General features: G+C 39.3%; 1 protein-coding gene across 19 annotated transcripts in view; it reads left to right on the forward strand.

The window, feature by feature from the left end:
- The window catches only part of RYR2 (ryanodine receptor 2), a 719935-nt gene that overhangs the window by 273841 nt on the left and 430006 nt on the right, over positions 1-16088 (forward strand). For all 19 annotated transcript variants that reach the window (XM_075126918.1, XM_075126917.1, XM_075126921.1 and 16 more), the window contains 2 exons: positions 6807-6906; positions 10732-10828. In XM_075126918.1, the coding sequence (XP_074983019.1) occupies positions 6807-6906; positions 10732-10828 (197 nt within the window). The remainder of the gene's footprint in view (positions 1-6806; positions 6907-10731; positions 10829-16088) is intronic.

Below are 16088 nucleotides of genomic sequence, written 5' to 3' on the forward strand. Positions count from 1 at the left end.
ACAAAACCGGCCCCAGATATCAGCACTGACATGGCTTAGCTGTAAGGAAGCCTCCAGCAGGCTTTTTGTTTTCTTCTTATTTTGGTCTGTGCACACCAGCACATTCTTCAGTACAGAAACATTAAGTACATTTAAGTATTTAAGTATGTTTTTCCTTGAGTGAAGGAAATGTGTGGATTGAAATATATTGCCTGTTTCCAGAGTGCACTCTGTATTTCTCTCGTGTCAGCATTTGTGCATGCCTTGAGTGCTGAATTTAAAATAAAATGAGCTAGTCATTTGGAGCTATTGTTTTCTGGATGTAATTGTGATACTAGAGGCATGGCTTGAAGGTTCTTGCAGAGATTCCTTCTCATGTTTAAGCATTTCAGTAAATCAGAATGCACAAGATTCTGCAGTGAACACCAATGAACAGAGCTGTGATTGTGAGAGATTGTTTTCCTTTAGGCCAATATATATTATGTTAAATGAGGCTACAAATTATTGGAGAACCTGCTGTGCTAGAGGAGATTTCAGTTTTTCAGAAATCATAGATAGGCTGCAGAGTTTACATATATTTATAAAATATTGTGCTTTCCTTTGATTTAAACACTATGACTGATTAACAGCTGTTTTTGGGTCTGATTCCTTTCCTGTTAGAGGGGGTGCAGCTAGCAACTAAGGTTGCCTGATGCTGTCCATTACAAGACACTATTTTCAGTTGCTGCTTAGTTTGCCAAAGAATTTGGGCTGAAATTTTCCGTGATGGGTGTCTGCCTCAGTCGGATTTTTTTTTTTTTTTTTAATTTCAGTGAAAATGGTTCAGCTGTTTCTCAGAATGAGATTAGGGCAAAAGTATGTAGTTTTGCCCATCTTGAAAAAGGTCCTACAGCTAGTTCACTGTAAGGATGTACCTTCTGCCATCTCCTCGAAAATCAGCCCAAATGTATCCAAATTATCAGCCCCTGAAAATGTTTTCACATATTCAGTAGAGACATCTTAAAGTCTGACTGATTCATTTTCCAAAGATTTGTCTGTACTGAGCATGCTCCATTCTGAAGCTGCAAGGGCTGAGCAGAACTTCACCTGCATTTGCTCCACCTGGCTCCTGGCAGCAGGGGCTGTGGTGCCAGGTGCAGGAACTGAGAGCTGGGAGACTCTCTCCCTTCCGCTGTCATTGTCTCCTTGATGGCTCTCAGGCAGCAAGGAGAAAACATCCCTCAGCGGAGTGATGAGGGAATTGCAATGTGGGAGACTGGGACAAAGGTGGACAGGAGAGTGGGACAAGAGGAGGGTGGGTGGTGTGGGGGGGCTGGGATGAAATGGTGGTGTTGGGGGTATTGGACCCTGGAGAGAAATAGGGAGGGTGGAGAAACTGGGACAAGGACAGCCTGGAGGACATGGGGCAGGAAAGGGACAGACTAGTGGAAGAGCATGGGTTTTCCTCAGAACCTGGAATAGAATTTAGGAATCCTAAGTTCAACATTCCTCTCCTGTCTGCCCATAACTGTAAAACCCACTGGCAAAATGTATGCCTCTTCTTCCTGTATTGGCAGTCCATGCAGTGGTGACAACCTGCTACTGCTCTGTTACTTGTTATGTCAAGTGCCAGAGGCCTCTGCTCTGCATCTAAAGCTTCTAACCCTGATGATCAGTGTGGGAGTATGGTTCAGAGTATGGTTCCATAGGGTGGAATTTCTGAGGTTTTTTTTCAGTTTGCTTTTTTAAAAACAGCATGATATAATCTTTAATTACATGGTCACATTCTGTTTTTTTCACTGGACCATTCAGTGCACTCAGTGGATGGTGCTAATGGGGTGAGTCAAGTTGGATAGTTAATGAGGCTGTTGTCTGTAGGATCTGTGTTTCATTTGTTAAGAAGTTGAAAGGTGTGCAGTGAATGAGGCAGGGTACTGCAAGAAGATAAAAGAAGGTTTCATAGGTAAGGCAGTCGAATGCTTCCCAGGAGAACTGGATTCTCTCTCTGCCACACATTTCCTATGTGATACTGGGCAAGTCACTTAAATGAAATTTTTCACAGGTGGCCACTAAACATATGTTGCTAATTTTCTGGGTACCCAACTTGAGATACCTTTGGTCTGCAGAAGTTCTAAGCAATGACAGCTGCGAATGAAGTCAACGCCAGATGGGCGGTGAAATAAAATGCTATAAAATACTAGGTTCTCTGAAAAATCAGACCATATTCACGTGTTTGTACAGTGCTTACCACAGTGGGGTTCTGGACCATGACTACGGCTCCTAGCAGTGGCAGACTAGCCAATGGGCCCACAGGGCCTGTGCTCAGGAGCCCCGGCCAATTGCGGGGGTCCCAGAAAAATGGGCATTGCGCTCCCAGCAGACAAGTGCCGGGGTGGGGCAAACCCCTATGCCCTAACAATGCTGCACTCCCTGGCAGCAGTGCTGGGTGGGTGGAGCGGGAGAAGTGGCAACCCGGTCCCGTGCAGAAGCGTGGGGCAGCAGGGGAAGCTGCGGGCCTGGGATTGGAGGAGCTCTGGCTCTGTGCTGCAGCTGCGGTCCCAGGGCCCTGGCAGTGGAGACAGAACTTCTCCGGTCTTGGGCTGCAGTAAGGGCAGGGGGGAGAAAGGAGCAAATGGGGGACACGGTTGGGGGGGACAGAATGGGGTGGAACGGGGAGGGGCCGTTGGGGAAAGGGGCAGAACGATGTGCAGTTGTGGCAGGCTACAGGCAGAAGAGGTGGAATGGGGGGCAAGCCTGCAGGTGGAAGGTATGCTGAGGGCCCCCTCCCCCCCACTTGCTCTGGTCCAGGGCCCCACGAAACAGTAATCCACCTCTGACTCCTAGGCACTACGGTAATACAGATTAATAATAATGAATAGCCTCTGTGCTTCAGTCACCCATCTCTAAAATGGAAATAATTATTCCATCTTTCCTTGCAGGGGTGTTGGAAAGATAAATTCATTAATGTTGGTGAAGCATTCAGGTGATTCAGTGATGGGCAGTATAGAAAAGCCCATAAAGAAATTAATAATTCTGTATTCAGAGCAGGATTTGAATAGTGCACAGTATGCGAGGCATGGAGCCACACACTGAACAATGAAGAGAAAAGAAAGTATAAAGTACCTGCTCATTCAGTGAGAACAAACCATCCTATGCACTGAATGAGGCAGGTGTCCTGTGGAAAAAGCATAACTAGGAGATAGCATTCTATTCACATTAATGCTTGTTACCTGATTCATCTCAATGAGCTGGGAGCTCAGTAGGCAGATTTGCAATGCTTGTATTATGTCATAGCAGTAAGATATGCACTCAGAGAGACCAGGCAGGAAACAGAAAGATGGGATGACATACCACCATTATGCTGTTGGTAGTTGACATTCTATTATTTTACAAAAAGAAAAGGAGTACTTGTGGCACCTTAGAGACTAACCAATTTATTTGAGCATGAGCTTTCGCGAGCTACAGCTCACTGTAGCTCACGAAAGCTCATGCTCAAATAAATTGGTTAGTCTCTAAGGTGCCACAAGTACTCCTTTTCTTTTTGCGAATACAGACTAACACGGCTGTTACTCTGAAATCTATTATTTTAGTGATTACCTGTTGTAGACTGTCTCCCAGCAATCTTAATGTATGTCAGATATAATAAAAAAAAAATGAAGGCCCATGCTAAAGTCACTGGTGTCAAGAATCTGCCATTGCTCCTCAGGTCTGATCTAGGTAACTTAGTTTAGGATTTTCTAAAGCACTCATTACTTTGGTTACTGTTACAGTCCAATAATTTAAAATACACTTCTGATAACTGTCTAAATGTTACTGTATGTGAACAGTTGTTAATTTGGTAAAGTAAATAATAATAATTAAAAATCGAAGTTCTTATTTACCGGACAGTTCTCAATAGCTTCTCTGTAGTCTTTACAGTACATCAGAAGTCCCCAAATACCTATTAATGGAACTGATTCTGACAATGTAGGGTGCCGGCTTTGTAGGATTATTGCAAGTTACATCTTTTAATAGTAGAATGTCTGAGACAACAAAATATATCTTCATACTACTTAGAAAAACAGCAAAAACAGATAAGACAACAGACTTAAAAGATAGCCATGTGATGGTTGCTGATTGGGCACATAAAGAACTGAAACTGAGAAGGAGGGTTATCAAGGATCTACAACCCATCACTCTCACAAATCTTGGGAGACAGGCCAGTCCTTGCCTACAGACAGCCCCCCAACCTGAAGCAAATACTCACCAGCAACCACACACCATACAACAGAACCACTAACCTAGGAACCTATCCTTGCAACAAAGCCCATTGCCAACTGTGTCCACATATCTATTCAGGGGACGCCATCATAGGGCCTAATCACATCAGCCACACTATCAGAGGCTCGTTCACCTGCGCATCTACCAATGTGATATATGCCATCATGTGCTAGCAATGCCCCTCTGCCATGTACATTGGTCAGACTGGACAGTCTCTATGTAAAAGAATAAATGGACACAAATCAGATGTCAAGAATATAACATTCATAAACCAGTCGGAGAACACTTCAGTCTCTCTGGTCACTCGATTACAGACCTAAAAGTCGCAATATTACAACAAAAAGACTTCAAAAACAGACTCCAACGAGAGACTGCTGAATTGGAATTAATTTGCAAACTGGATACAATTAACTTAGGCTTGAATAGAGACAGGGAGTGGATGGGTCATTGCACAAAGTAAAACTATTTCCCCATGTTTATTTTCTCCCCTCCCCCAACCCCCCACTGTTCGTCAGACGTTTCTGTTAACTGCTGGAAATGGCCCACCTTGATTATCACTACAAAAGGTTTTCTCCCCCCTCCCTCCCCGCTCTCCTGCTGGTAATAGCTTATCTTAAGTGATCACTCTCCTTACAGTGTGTATGATAACACCCATTTTTTCATGTTCTGTGTGTATATAAATCTCCTCACTGTATTTTCCACTGAATGCATCCAATGAAGTAGCTCACGAAAGCTTATGCTCAAATAAATTGGTTAGTCTGTAAGGTGCCACAAGAACTCCTTTTCTTTTTGCGAATACAGACTAACACGGCTGCTACTCTGAAACCTGAGAAGGAGAGAAGTGTATTAGGCACTCACTCCAAGATAGTAGAGAGTACATTAGCAAAACAGATTACACATTAAAAAAAAAGGGAGACACATGTAGTGACAAAATTAAAAAGGCCAAGGCACAAAATGACATTAAACTAGCTAGAGACATAAAGGATAACAAGAAAATATTCTACAAATACATAAGAAACAAAAGGAAGACCAAGGACAGCATATGCCTGTTACTCAATATGGGGGAGTGGGTGGGAACAATGACAGAAAATGTGGAAATGGCAGAAGTGCTAAAAGATTTCTTTGTTTTTGGATCTCACCAGAAAGGTTAGTAGAAACTGTTTTTTGTTCCAAAGCACCAAGAACCTTTATGTTCTGCAGAATCACTTATATGACTTCCTTTCTAATGCAAATAGAGACTTGTTATGGGTTTAGTCTAGTGCTGCCTCCGCTACTCCCTGGAAACAGTGACTAGGTATGTCATTATTCACTCAGTTGTTTCAGAGGGTATTTTCCTCCCTTTTCTGCCTACTTCTCCTCCACATAGATATTTTCTCCTCTATAATGGCTCAATATAACCTGGACCTTACTTGGATCAGGGAGAACCTGTATCTGCATCATACTTCTGCAGAGTAAACTTGGTGATTGGTGCAGCAGATATAGATTGGCATGGTGAATGCAGTTTAGACATACATTTAATTCATGAGATGTAAATCCTGACGCATATCTCCTCCCCCCATCCCCAAGTGCATTGAGAAGCACGGAGGATGAATAAACCAGTGCCAAATTTAGAAAATCTATAATCTGTTCCCAGATTGAAATGAATAGGCAACCACTGAGTCTAAACACTCAGAGGAGATGTTAGTAGTGGTGAAAGAGGCAATGAATTGGCACCAGACTTTCTGCTACCCTCCTAGGAAGAAGTCATAAACAATCTCTATTCTAGTATAGCCAACCTATAAATGATAACAAGTGTAAATTCCAGTGATGTTGTATATTGAGTAGGGCTAAACCACCTTTCATTTTCAGGTGTCAGAAAATCATCAGATGGATTCATGGTCCAGGATACTGCTAAATAAAATTACAAGAGACTTTTGAATATCTTGAAAAATAATTTTGGGAATATCAAAGGGGAAGTGATATAAAATATATATAAAACAGGGGCAGATTTCCATTTTGATAAGACTAATCTTTCCTACCCAGGATGTTTTCTCCTTGCTTTTAGTTAAGATCAGCTAACTTTATGGCAGACTTCGCCATTTCTGTGGTGTTTAGATGGATTATCTCTTTCTCTATAATGTGGACTATGCCTGGGGCATTCGCACCTCTACCAATCTAGCCTAGATTATTGTAATTCTCCCCTCATTGGATTTCTCTTGTAACTGCCATGTATAGGGTGTGGCTTCCCTGACCTGCTTGACCCTACATAAAAACCATAATGTTACAGGACAGGAGCAGATGCTTGTATGTTGTGAACTGAGGACCTAGATACATATTGCTGGGCTTCATATGTAGAGATAAAATTTAATGAATCAGGATTGGATTATATAACAATTTTGGATGGGTCAGAGGATTTATTTTTCATTTGTAGCTACTGTACATGTGTCCCTGTGATAGAATGTACTGAATATGTAAGCCTGGCCTGTGAAAGTCAAGGGAGACTATTCCTGTGTGTGAATACTGAATGAATGTTTCCATGTGATTTAATTAAAATCTGATAGGAATTTTTAAAATCTGTAATAAATATCTAATTTCTCTCCTTTGTGTAGCATCTGTCTTATGGCAATGGTAGCTTACATGTTGATGCAGCCTTCCAGCAAACACTCTGGAGTGTAGCCCCAATCAGTTCAGGAAGTGAAGTAGCCCAAGGTAAGATTGACTTGATTTTAGTTATTAGAGTCCCCCGGACTGTGAATTAAATAACCCCCCTCAAAAAATCTGCCAATGATTAGTGTACTGTAGCAATGGGGTTTCCCTTGCATGAACATTTGATCTCACAAATGGATGTAAAAAAATATGTTCCAAAAACAAAGAATAAAAACTGTGCTGAAGTGTATAATAATGATTTTCTACACACTTATTTCTGAGGAATGAAAAAAATGAACTAAATGTTTTTATCCTAAAGTCACATTTATGTTGAAAATAAATGATAGAGTACTTTACAGTCCAAATTTAAAATTACTCTCTCATATCAATCTTAAGGTTGCAATATATATAGTGACCCCTATGTTTAGGTTACCAAACAATTTCTATATTTCCACACTAACACAGTGATGCTGTTTGTCCACCTCTAATAGTTAGAGCACATTTAGAGGATTATGAGTTTGCTACTGCTTCCAGCTAAGGGCCTTGTTCTTTAACTCAGGCAGCAGATGTTCATGCTTTTAAATCCAAAGGGCCTGGGTTCATTCCCTGCATCTGTCTTGAAGGACGAGCCTAGGACTTGCTGGGCAAGGAGAATGGGACTGTTTGTGTGAGGAGAATGGGACTGAGACGGGCCATGGATGAGGAAGAGCCAGGAATGGGACAGGCTGTAGAATGGGTCTGTTATATTTAGGGTCTAGAAAGAATTTTTATTCAACTGTTGAAGTGAAATTTGGGCAAAGGATTCCTGAATTTCAACACCATGACACGTTAGTACATCTGTGGAAGGAGGCAGAGGAGAAAGAGGGATCCTTCTTACAAAATAATCTCTTATGGCAGAAAACTCAATAATTTGTAATTCTGTAGAAAGTTAATTTTGTCATTTACTTTTATAAATACTGTACTGACAGTCCTTTTAGCAAACTCACAGACATACTTACTTTCCCAATCTACTGCAGGGTGTATTGTGTTTTTTAAAAAATAAACAGAACAAAATAACACCCACCAGTTTAAATTTTTTTAACTGACAGATTTTTCTGGAAGGTATTTCTGCTGGTTTTGTTCTGATTTGATTAACACTGTCATTAACACCAATTATCTTCATTTTCCTTGTTCTGTGAGGGTAACAGAGCCATTTTACACATTCAGAGCTTGAATAAAATGGTGTCTGCCTACAGTGAATTGTTAGGCAATTATCAGTGCATAGTCTAGCATGACTGAAAAGTAGTAGCAGATGAGGTGTTTATACCCACAGACAATCATGTGAAAATGATGCCAGTTTTGCATTTTTGTATCAGAGCATTTGATTGAAACTCAAGTCAATACAATTTTTCCTTTTTGTCCCTTTTATAGGTATAGGCATTTAACTACCTAATTTGACTTAATTTTTGGGAGCAGCATTTTCCCTTGCATAGGTGATCATCTGGGTAACGTCAGAAACAATTACTATTAGTAGTGAAGACTTTATTACAGCAAAGCCTGCAATCACTACTGTAATTAAGTCTATGTCCTTTGTGAAGGAAGGGTGATCTTGAAGTTAAAGCACTGATTTTGTGTATGACCCTGGACAAATCACCTTGGTCTCTGTGCCTTATTTTATCTATAATTAAAATATGGATAATTGTTATCCCAGAGTGCAAGGTGACATTCATTTAATTAGTGTCTATTAAATGCTTTGACATCGTTGAATGCAAACTGCAAAGTTATTGGTTCTAGGTATACGTAATTCCAGAGAACACCTGTTCTGGATCAAAATTTTCCATTCTCTTAAAAAAAAACTGTTATAACTTTAGCTCTTTGTTTTACATTAGTTTGTAGAAACAAGAAGACATTTGTGTCAGATTTTTGAAACATTTCAGTAACATAACAATGGCTTTTATTTAAGTAAAAATGTACATAAGTCCATTATGTGAAATAGGAATTTGTAGCCAACTTAAATGAATTTGTTACTTTGTAAAACTTGGTTGCACTATTTTTCACAAACCTGTGTTAAGGAATCAGCAAACGTAAGTTGCTTAGTGGAAGTGGGTCTTTAACTACAAGTCAAACAATACTGTACTGTAAATTGCATGGGGGCAGTTTACAAAGAGTTTCTTTGGGCAGTGTTTTGCCTTTTGAAGATGGGCATACGTCTGAATACACATATCTGTATTAACCCCAATATCGATCCATATCACAAAATTAAAATGTGTCTGGTAATGACTCCGAAGGAATCATAATAAGCTATCATATCAAAATCCTTTACCTACAAATCAAAAGTTCACTTCTGAAAACTCCCCAAATAAATTTGTACTATCTCAAAATAAAAGAGAAGAAAGCCAAATGCTAATCCAATATTGAATCATAAATGTAGGCACTGAATTTGCTCAAGAGCATATAGGGTTGAAAGGGTTTTTTCTTAGTATATACTTAGATTTCAAATATTCATAAATGTGCTACTTTTAACATTTATATTTGAAATTCTGTACACTGTAATTGCTTTGCAATATGGCTAAAGTATCTATAGCAGTCACAGCCTTTCTTGTTATAAGATTATGTAACTATTTCCTTTCTAGCATCCTATTTTCACATGTTCATAACTTTCTGAAATGAATACTTTTCATGCTGAATTTTTTCCAGGCTTGTTTTGTACCCAAAGATACATGCTTTTTCAAAAAGTTGAACAAAAGTATATCGAGAATAACTGTTTTTGAGTATGAGGAGGGTGGGACATTCTCCCCCGCTCCTACTTTCAAAAAACAAAACAAAAATCAATTTTTTTCCTGTTAAGGAAAACGCTCCCATCGCCTGCATCTACCTGTTCAGCTGTCTGTTGAATGAATGAATGAAAAACCTGGGAGAAAAACAAATGGGTTATGAACATATGAGTGCATCAAATACATATGAAGAATGGTTCGCAAAGGGGCAAATTGAGTCCCCAGTGCCGAGGCTGAGGATCTCGGCAGGACATTGGGAAGACCTGTGCAAGAGGAGGCGAGGAATTCACATACCCCGTCACATAGTGGCAGTAGAACCGCTCTGTGGAGGCTACTCCTGGAGCATGGCCATGCAAAGAGCTTGGCACTGCTGCGCTGGAGATGCAAGCACCCAGTCCTGCTCCCTCTCTCATGAAAGAGCGGGCACTAGTGCTGCACCCAGGGAGATAAAGGCAGGATTGGCTCCATAATGTGGCTAAATCTATTTCTATCCAAGGACAAAATATCTGATACAAAGATTTTATACCAGTAGGATGCCAATGACAATTTTACTTTCCTTTTTGCTACTATAGTAAAACCAAGGCAATTAAGCCCTCAAATCATGTACAGATGCAGATCCTGATATAAATCCATACTAGCAAGGAGAAATTCATGGTTAGGCACTGAATTTATTACATTTTGGCAACACTAGTATAGCTTTTCAGGGTAATAAAATCTCATTGAATTGAATTGGAAATTGACTGAATCTCTGTCCTCTTAGCTCATCCTATTATAGGAAGGCATTGTGAGGCTATCATAACATTGTCAGTTTTTAGTACCACATGCACAAAGAAAATGGGGCTGAAGGAAAAGGTTCTAATTTCCTGATGTTCTTACTTTTACTTTTGAGATTTAAGTGAGTTCATTAGGGATTTATTACTACTGTCTTCAATTTCACATGTGCTGTGTACCATGCACACTTGTGTGTGCTTGCAGGTCCCAGATCTGTATATGCACCCATGGTATGGATATGGGGAACAATTGGAGACTGTTTTGAGGCCAGCCAGCAAGTGAGCTTTTAACATTGTTTGAACATGTTTTTTGTGGTTCAGCTCAGACCAATATCCATGACTTTCTCTTCTTCCTTTCGTTCAAGGATATCTGATAGGAGGTGATGTGCTGAGGCTATTGCATGGTCACATGGATGAATGCCTGACTGTTCCTTCAGGGGAACATGGAGAAGAACAGCGAAGGTAGGACTTGAAGCCTAAAACACATACAGGAGTAACAAGCTTTATTGAATTAACTTTGACTGTCACTGATATTGCAATATTTCAGCATGTTAGACTGATACAGCCATCGCTTATCCTAAGGAGAGATCCCATTGAGATTAACTCTTGGTATGAAACTTACAGCCTCCTCTGGAGTTCCCTTTTTCAGTTTCATTAACCTTACTTCCTTTTCAGTTGCAAAAGAAATAAACTCTATTGGAAGTGGACTTAATCTAGGAACATCAAGCAGGTCAACTGAAATCAGAAGAAAACGGAAACAAATTCAATTTAAAAAGTTAGCAACTTTTAAATTAATGACTTGAGTAACCTTTTTGCTTGTGTCCTTAGCCAAAAACCAAATCTGGGAGCATAAATGCCAAGAAACCTTCACGCCCACTGTGCTAGCAACTGACCTGTTGCGATGGACAGAATGGCAGGATTAACTATGTACTCTTCTTATGATTGATTTGATTCTTTAATGTCCACAAAGACCTGTAGGCAAACTTCATCAGTTTTTTCACTACTGATCCATTCTGTAGCATACACACTACCTCAGGAGGTGATATAGCAAGATCTTACAAGCTGGGGGGCATAGGTATTTCTTTGATAGGAGCCTCTGAAGGAAATCTAGAATGCAGCTGGAATTTGTAATGGTAGTTCAGTGTGTGAGTCTGTCTTTTGAATCATTACATTTCACCACTACCTCAGCATGGTGATAAGGAACAGTATTTGGGGAGTTGCTGTGTCTCAGATGAGTAGTCAGATGGATGACTCAAATGGGAGGTAAAATCAGAATTCTTTACTTTTGAGGTGTTATTGAACTATAAATTAATAGTATGGTCTGTCACTCCAAAATGTAGTTTTTATGTTGTATGAAAATGTGATTTTTCGCACTGATTTATCAGGACAGATTATTTCTTCAGTTGAATTAGCTGAATGATTATAGAAACTAGTACATGGAGGAGAAGATACTTGTATATAACTCCTGAAATATTTTAATAATTGTTTGATTTCTAAGCAGTCAAAGTAAATTGTTATCTCAAGACAGTAGATTACTTTGTTTGTAACCTATCAGTTTGTTTGTAGGGTAGCCATTTTGCTAGATATGCCCCAGAGCTCCCTGGATTATGTTTTGCTTCATTCTTGCTTATAGCATTGCAGATTTAAGGTTTTGCCTTGCATGTCTGCTTTTCTGGGTTCTCTCTCCTGCCTCTTAAACACAATAAATAAGTCAAAGATTTTTTTTAAAGAAAAGGGTGACTGAAGGTAGGCTTCTGAGCTCAGATTCAGGTGGCTAAATACTGGCTTGTGAGTCTAGTTTCAGGCACTATAGCAGGGCAGATAACTGTTTTTTTTTGGTTTGCTGGCAAGTTTGAAAAGTTGGGAAAAAAAGTGAAGAAGTAAAAAAAAAAAACGGTTTACATAATCTATTAATGCAAGCAGAGGCGTTATAGAGAGAAGCAGGCCAGGATAGGATATACACTTATACAGATGTGAAAAGCTGCTTAGATATAGGAAAATAGGAACAGCATATAATCAAAAGAATTATTTTTCTCTTAGTGTTTCAAAAATATTTCTCCCCATATTCCTTGTGATTCACTAATTTCCATATTAGGCTTGCTCATAAAACAAAACTTTTCCCTTCCAAGTTGTCTTCTAAGACAGCTAAAAGAAATTAGATAGCCCTTGCTGGGTAAAACTTTTTTTTTTAGGCTAATGAAAAGAATTACAGTGGTCGCACTTAAGTCCGTTCCCCCCCAGTATTACTAGTTCCAGTGGTATTCCCCATTTAAAGTTTATGGAATATCTCTTGAACCCTAGAATGGTTTCAAAATGGAGAAATTTTTTTGAAGTGTGACCATTGCATGTATTAGATTTAGATACTATATAATAGGCCCATATGGTGAAGCATTTATTGTTGCTTCCCCCCAGGAAGTGCTACTGTGAATAGACTGAGAAATAGGGGGAGGATCTTGAATATTGCCCGTCCACCTTTTTGTGTAAATCCTGCAAAGCTTCCTTTAACTGCAGTGAGATAACACATAAGGGCTTGCAGCATCAAGTGCTGATTTAATGAGCTTTAAATTAAACACAAATTAAAGAAGAAAATAGGGCTGTACCTTAACGATAGGGAATTACATTTCTTCTTAAACTTAATATACAACATAAAAAATCCCATACATTAAAAGAAGCGTAAGGGTGCAAAGACCAGCATTCCGAAATTAGGAAACACAGTAACATGTCTCACATTTTTCTCCTCTTGACATATTCACAAACTTAGCTACTGCATAAAATCTTTTTTATATCTTATTGTGGACTAGTACTCCCCTCCCCCGCCCCCGGTCTCTGACAGGAGGATGCACTCATCTTTGGAAGATTTTTGTGGAGCCTAATTTCAGTTGTTAGAAATGTATGCATACTTTATATCTGACATGTGGCATTTGGCTACTGACAGGGCTACACCCAGAAAGGTCTGGGCAATTTTGGTGGGTGGTAAACTTGTAGGATTCACTATTAGCCTTGTAGGATTAATTATTTGCCCTGCCCTTATTTCTCATGCATTTAATCAACGTAGATCAGGGATACTGAGACTTCAGTGGTTCAAGAACCAAATTAGCAATCAGCATTACCCAAAAGAGCCACAGTAGTGTGAATTCATTCTCTGTCTCTCTCTCACACACACATACACTCTCTCTCTCTCTCTCTCTCTCTCTCTCTCACACACACAGCAAAATAACTCACCTAGTATTATTATTTTATCAAATACAATTGGTTGACAACATAGTAAAAGCATCCCAATTGGTTAATAACTTAAACTGGTTAATAATTAAATCACAGTGTTTTAATATCATGTGTTGCAAAGAGCTGCAGGAGACACATTAAAGAACCACTTGCAACTCATGAGCCTCAGTCTGAGTATCACTGCCTTAGATATAGGACATTTTGTACACAATATATGTACTAAAGTTGTGCTATATTTGGAGGTATGTTTATTCTGCATCATCTGTGCTGGTAACTTTTGGAATTGTCTGAAGGCAGGCTTTAATCATAAAGCTAGAATTGTGTTTTGTTTCAGTAAGTCTTCAAAGACCAGTTCTACCTTTCAAAATGACAGCATAAAAATTGCATTGCAGGATCCTATACCCATTCTGACTCACTGATTTCTGAATCAGATTTGCTCAGTTAGTGAATAAAAAGATATTTTTCTCCTAAACCTTTTTCTCAAATACTCAAAAGATTAGATAGCCCTAAAATACCAACTTTATTGGATTTTGTTGCCTGGCATCAGATGTCTATAATGAATAAATCATTTAAGTATGATGGTTTCTGTACCAGACAGCTTTGTTTTAACAGTTTATTTTTGTGTTATGTTTTCCAGTGCATGTTAAATTTATTTGAATTTGCATGTGGGTAGGTAGGTTGAGTAGGTTTCTAAAGGTTACTAAAATCAATAATAATACAAGCATTGTGTGCAACATGTGACCCTCTCTCAAACCCTTACACTCCTTATACTCCAATGTAATATGATTGGAATTTGGCTGTATTGTTTGTGGTGATGTATGTCCCTTATTAAAAATTGTTTAAAACTATTTAAAAATTTGTGTAGGTTGTTGAAAAGTACAGATGTGAAGAAGGGAAGAAAGTCTGAAAGCTCATTTAAGTGTTCTGACAGTATTCATTAATTTAGAAAAAAAAATCAATGCGGTAAAGTAGGATAGAGTTTTTGGGAGCAGTGCCTTTGCCACAAATGCCAGGTGGAACGACTGCTCGTAAAAGAGGCTTCACTAGCCTTTATAATGTATTCATAGGAGACAGACTAGTCTGCCTCAATACATGCAAATGAGGGAGCAGTTTTAAGCAGGTTCATCTTGAACTTGTAGATACCTAACCCATCGAGTAATTAACGACTAGTTGGAGGGCAGAATGGAGGGTGGGGGGTGGGGAGGATGGAAAAAGTTGTTTGTGATGATACTTTAGTTCAAGTGGTAGAATACTGTGGTGTTTTAGAGGCAACAGTATTATTTTTCATAGATATTGTGACTTGACCTGACAGGGAGCTGAGCACTCCAACCCCGACCCAGCAAGAGCACTTAAAATGGGGCTTCACACATACTTAATCTAAGCATGTGTTGGGTTGAGGTCAGAGGGTACAGAACATAGTGGGATGGTGCCCTAAAGCTGTATTTTACTATTCTGCCCCCCCCCCCCAATCTATATGCATATTAAGCAAGGCTGTGTATAATCTGTAGCAAGCGAGATCTGAAGTATGTAGTGTTGATTTTTGTAGCACTCCAATGAGGCAGGCTGGAAATTCTACAGCAGCTTCAGGGTAAATTAAAAAAAAAAAGTTTTTTTTAATAGAATTATATAGGAGAAGGAATAATACATTCAGTTCAAAAGTCCTTGTTTTTCTCAAGTTATTAAATTCATTGTTTCATGCTGCCCCCCTAATTTTCAGATTTCAGATTTTTGTAGACATGACTCGTAACTGAATTATAGAAATTGCTAAAGGTTAAAGTGGAGGTTTTGGTAGCTAACTGTAACCCTCAGAGTCCCGCGATGCCCACTGGCAGAGGGCCCACTATAATGTAACTCATATAACACACTCTCTACCCCCAACACGTTGTTGTAATATATATCCAAAAGGTATCTTGTAAACTGGTGATGGGCTGGTTAGGAATATCATAGCATGATATATGTGCGGGTTGTATATAAAGAGTTATGTATGTGTGCCGGGAATATGTTCTTAAAATGTGTTTTGGAGGCAGTGCATAAATCAAGTCTGCCATAGACAAAGGAATGTGGATTTACCTGTCTGACGAGCTTGGATACAGGCTGAGGTAAATGAAAGTACATTTACATAGAAGGTTAACAAAGCCATCAAGGTAATAAGTGGCAGAGGAAACCAGTGAGCACATCGGGGGACAGAGTGCACATCCCAGGAAGTCTTCCTGGCTCTTTAGACAGAGACAAAGACAGTAGTCTTTGGAAAATATAAGGGAGAGGAAAAGGACATTCTAGTTATCCATCACTTTGGGGACCTAGGGTACAGCACCCTCTTGTTCAGTTGGTGAAAAGTGAAAGTTGGATCCTCTGGCCTAGGGTGCTAGTGATGCTGGTAACTTGATGTAAGTGAGAAAACTGCTTAGGCAATGATTGCAACGTGTTAAACTTTAAGTTTTAGTCATTAGAAACCATGTTCTGTTTTTGTTTGTAAACAAATCTGTTTCTTTTTCTTATT

Source organism: Caretta caretta, chromosome 3 (assembly GCF_965140235.1).
Source record: "Caretta caretta isolate rCarCar2 chromosome 3, rCarCar1.hap1, whole genome shotgun sequence".
Classification (NCBI taxonomy): domain Eukaryota; kingdom Metazoa; phylum Chordata; order Testudines; family Cheloniidae; genus Caretta; species Caretta caretta.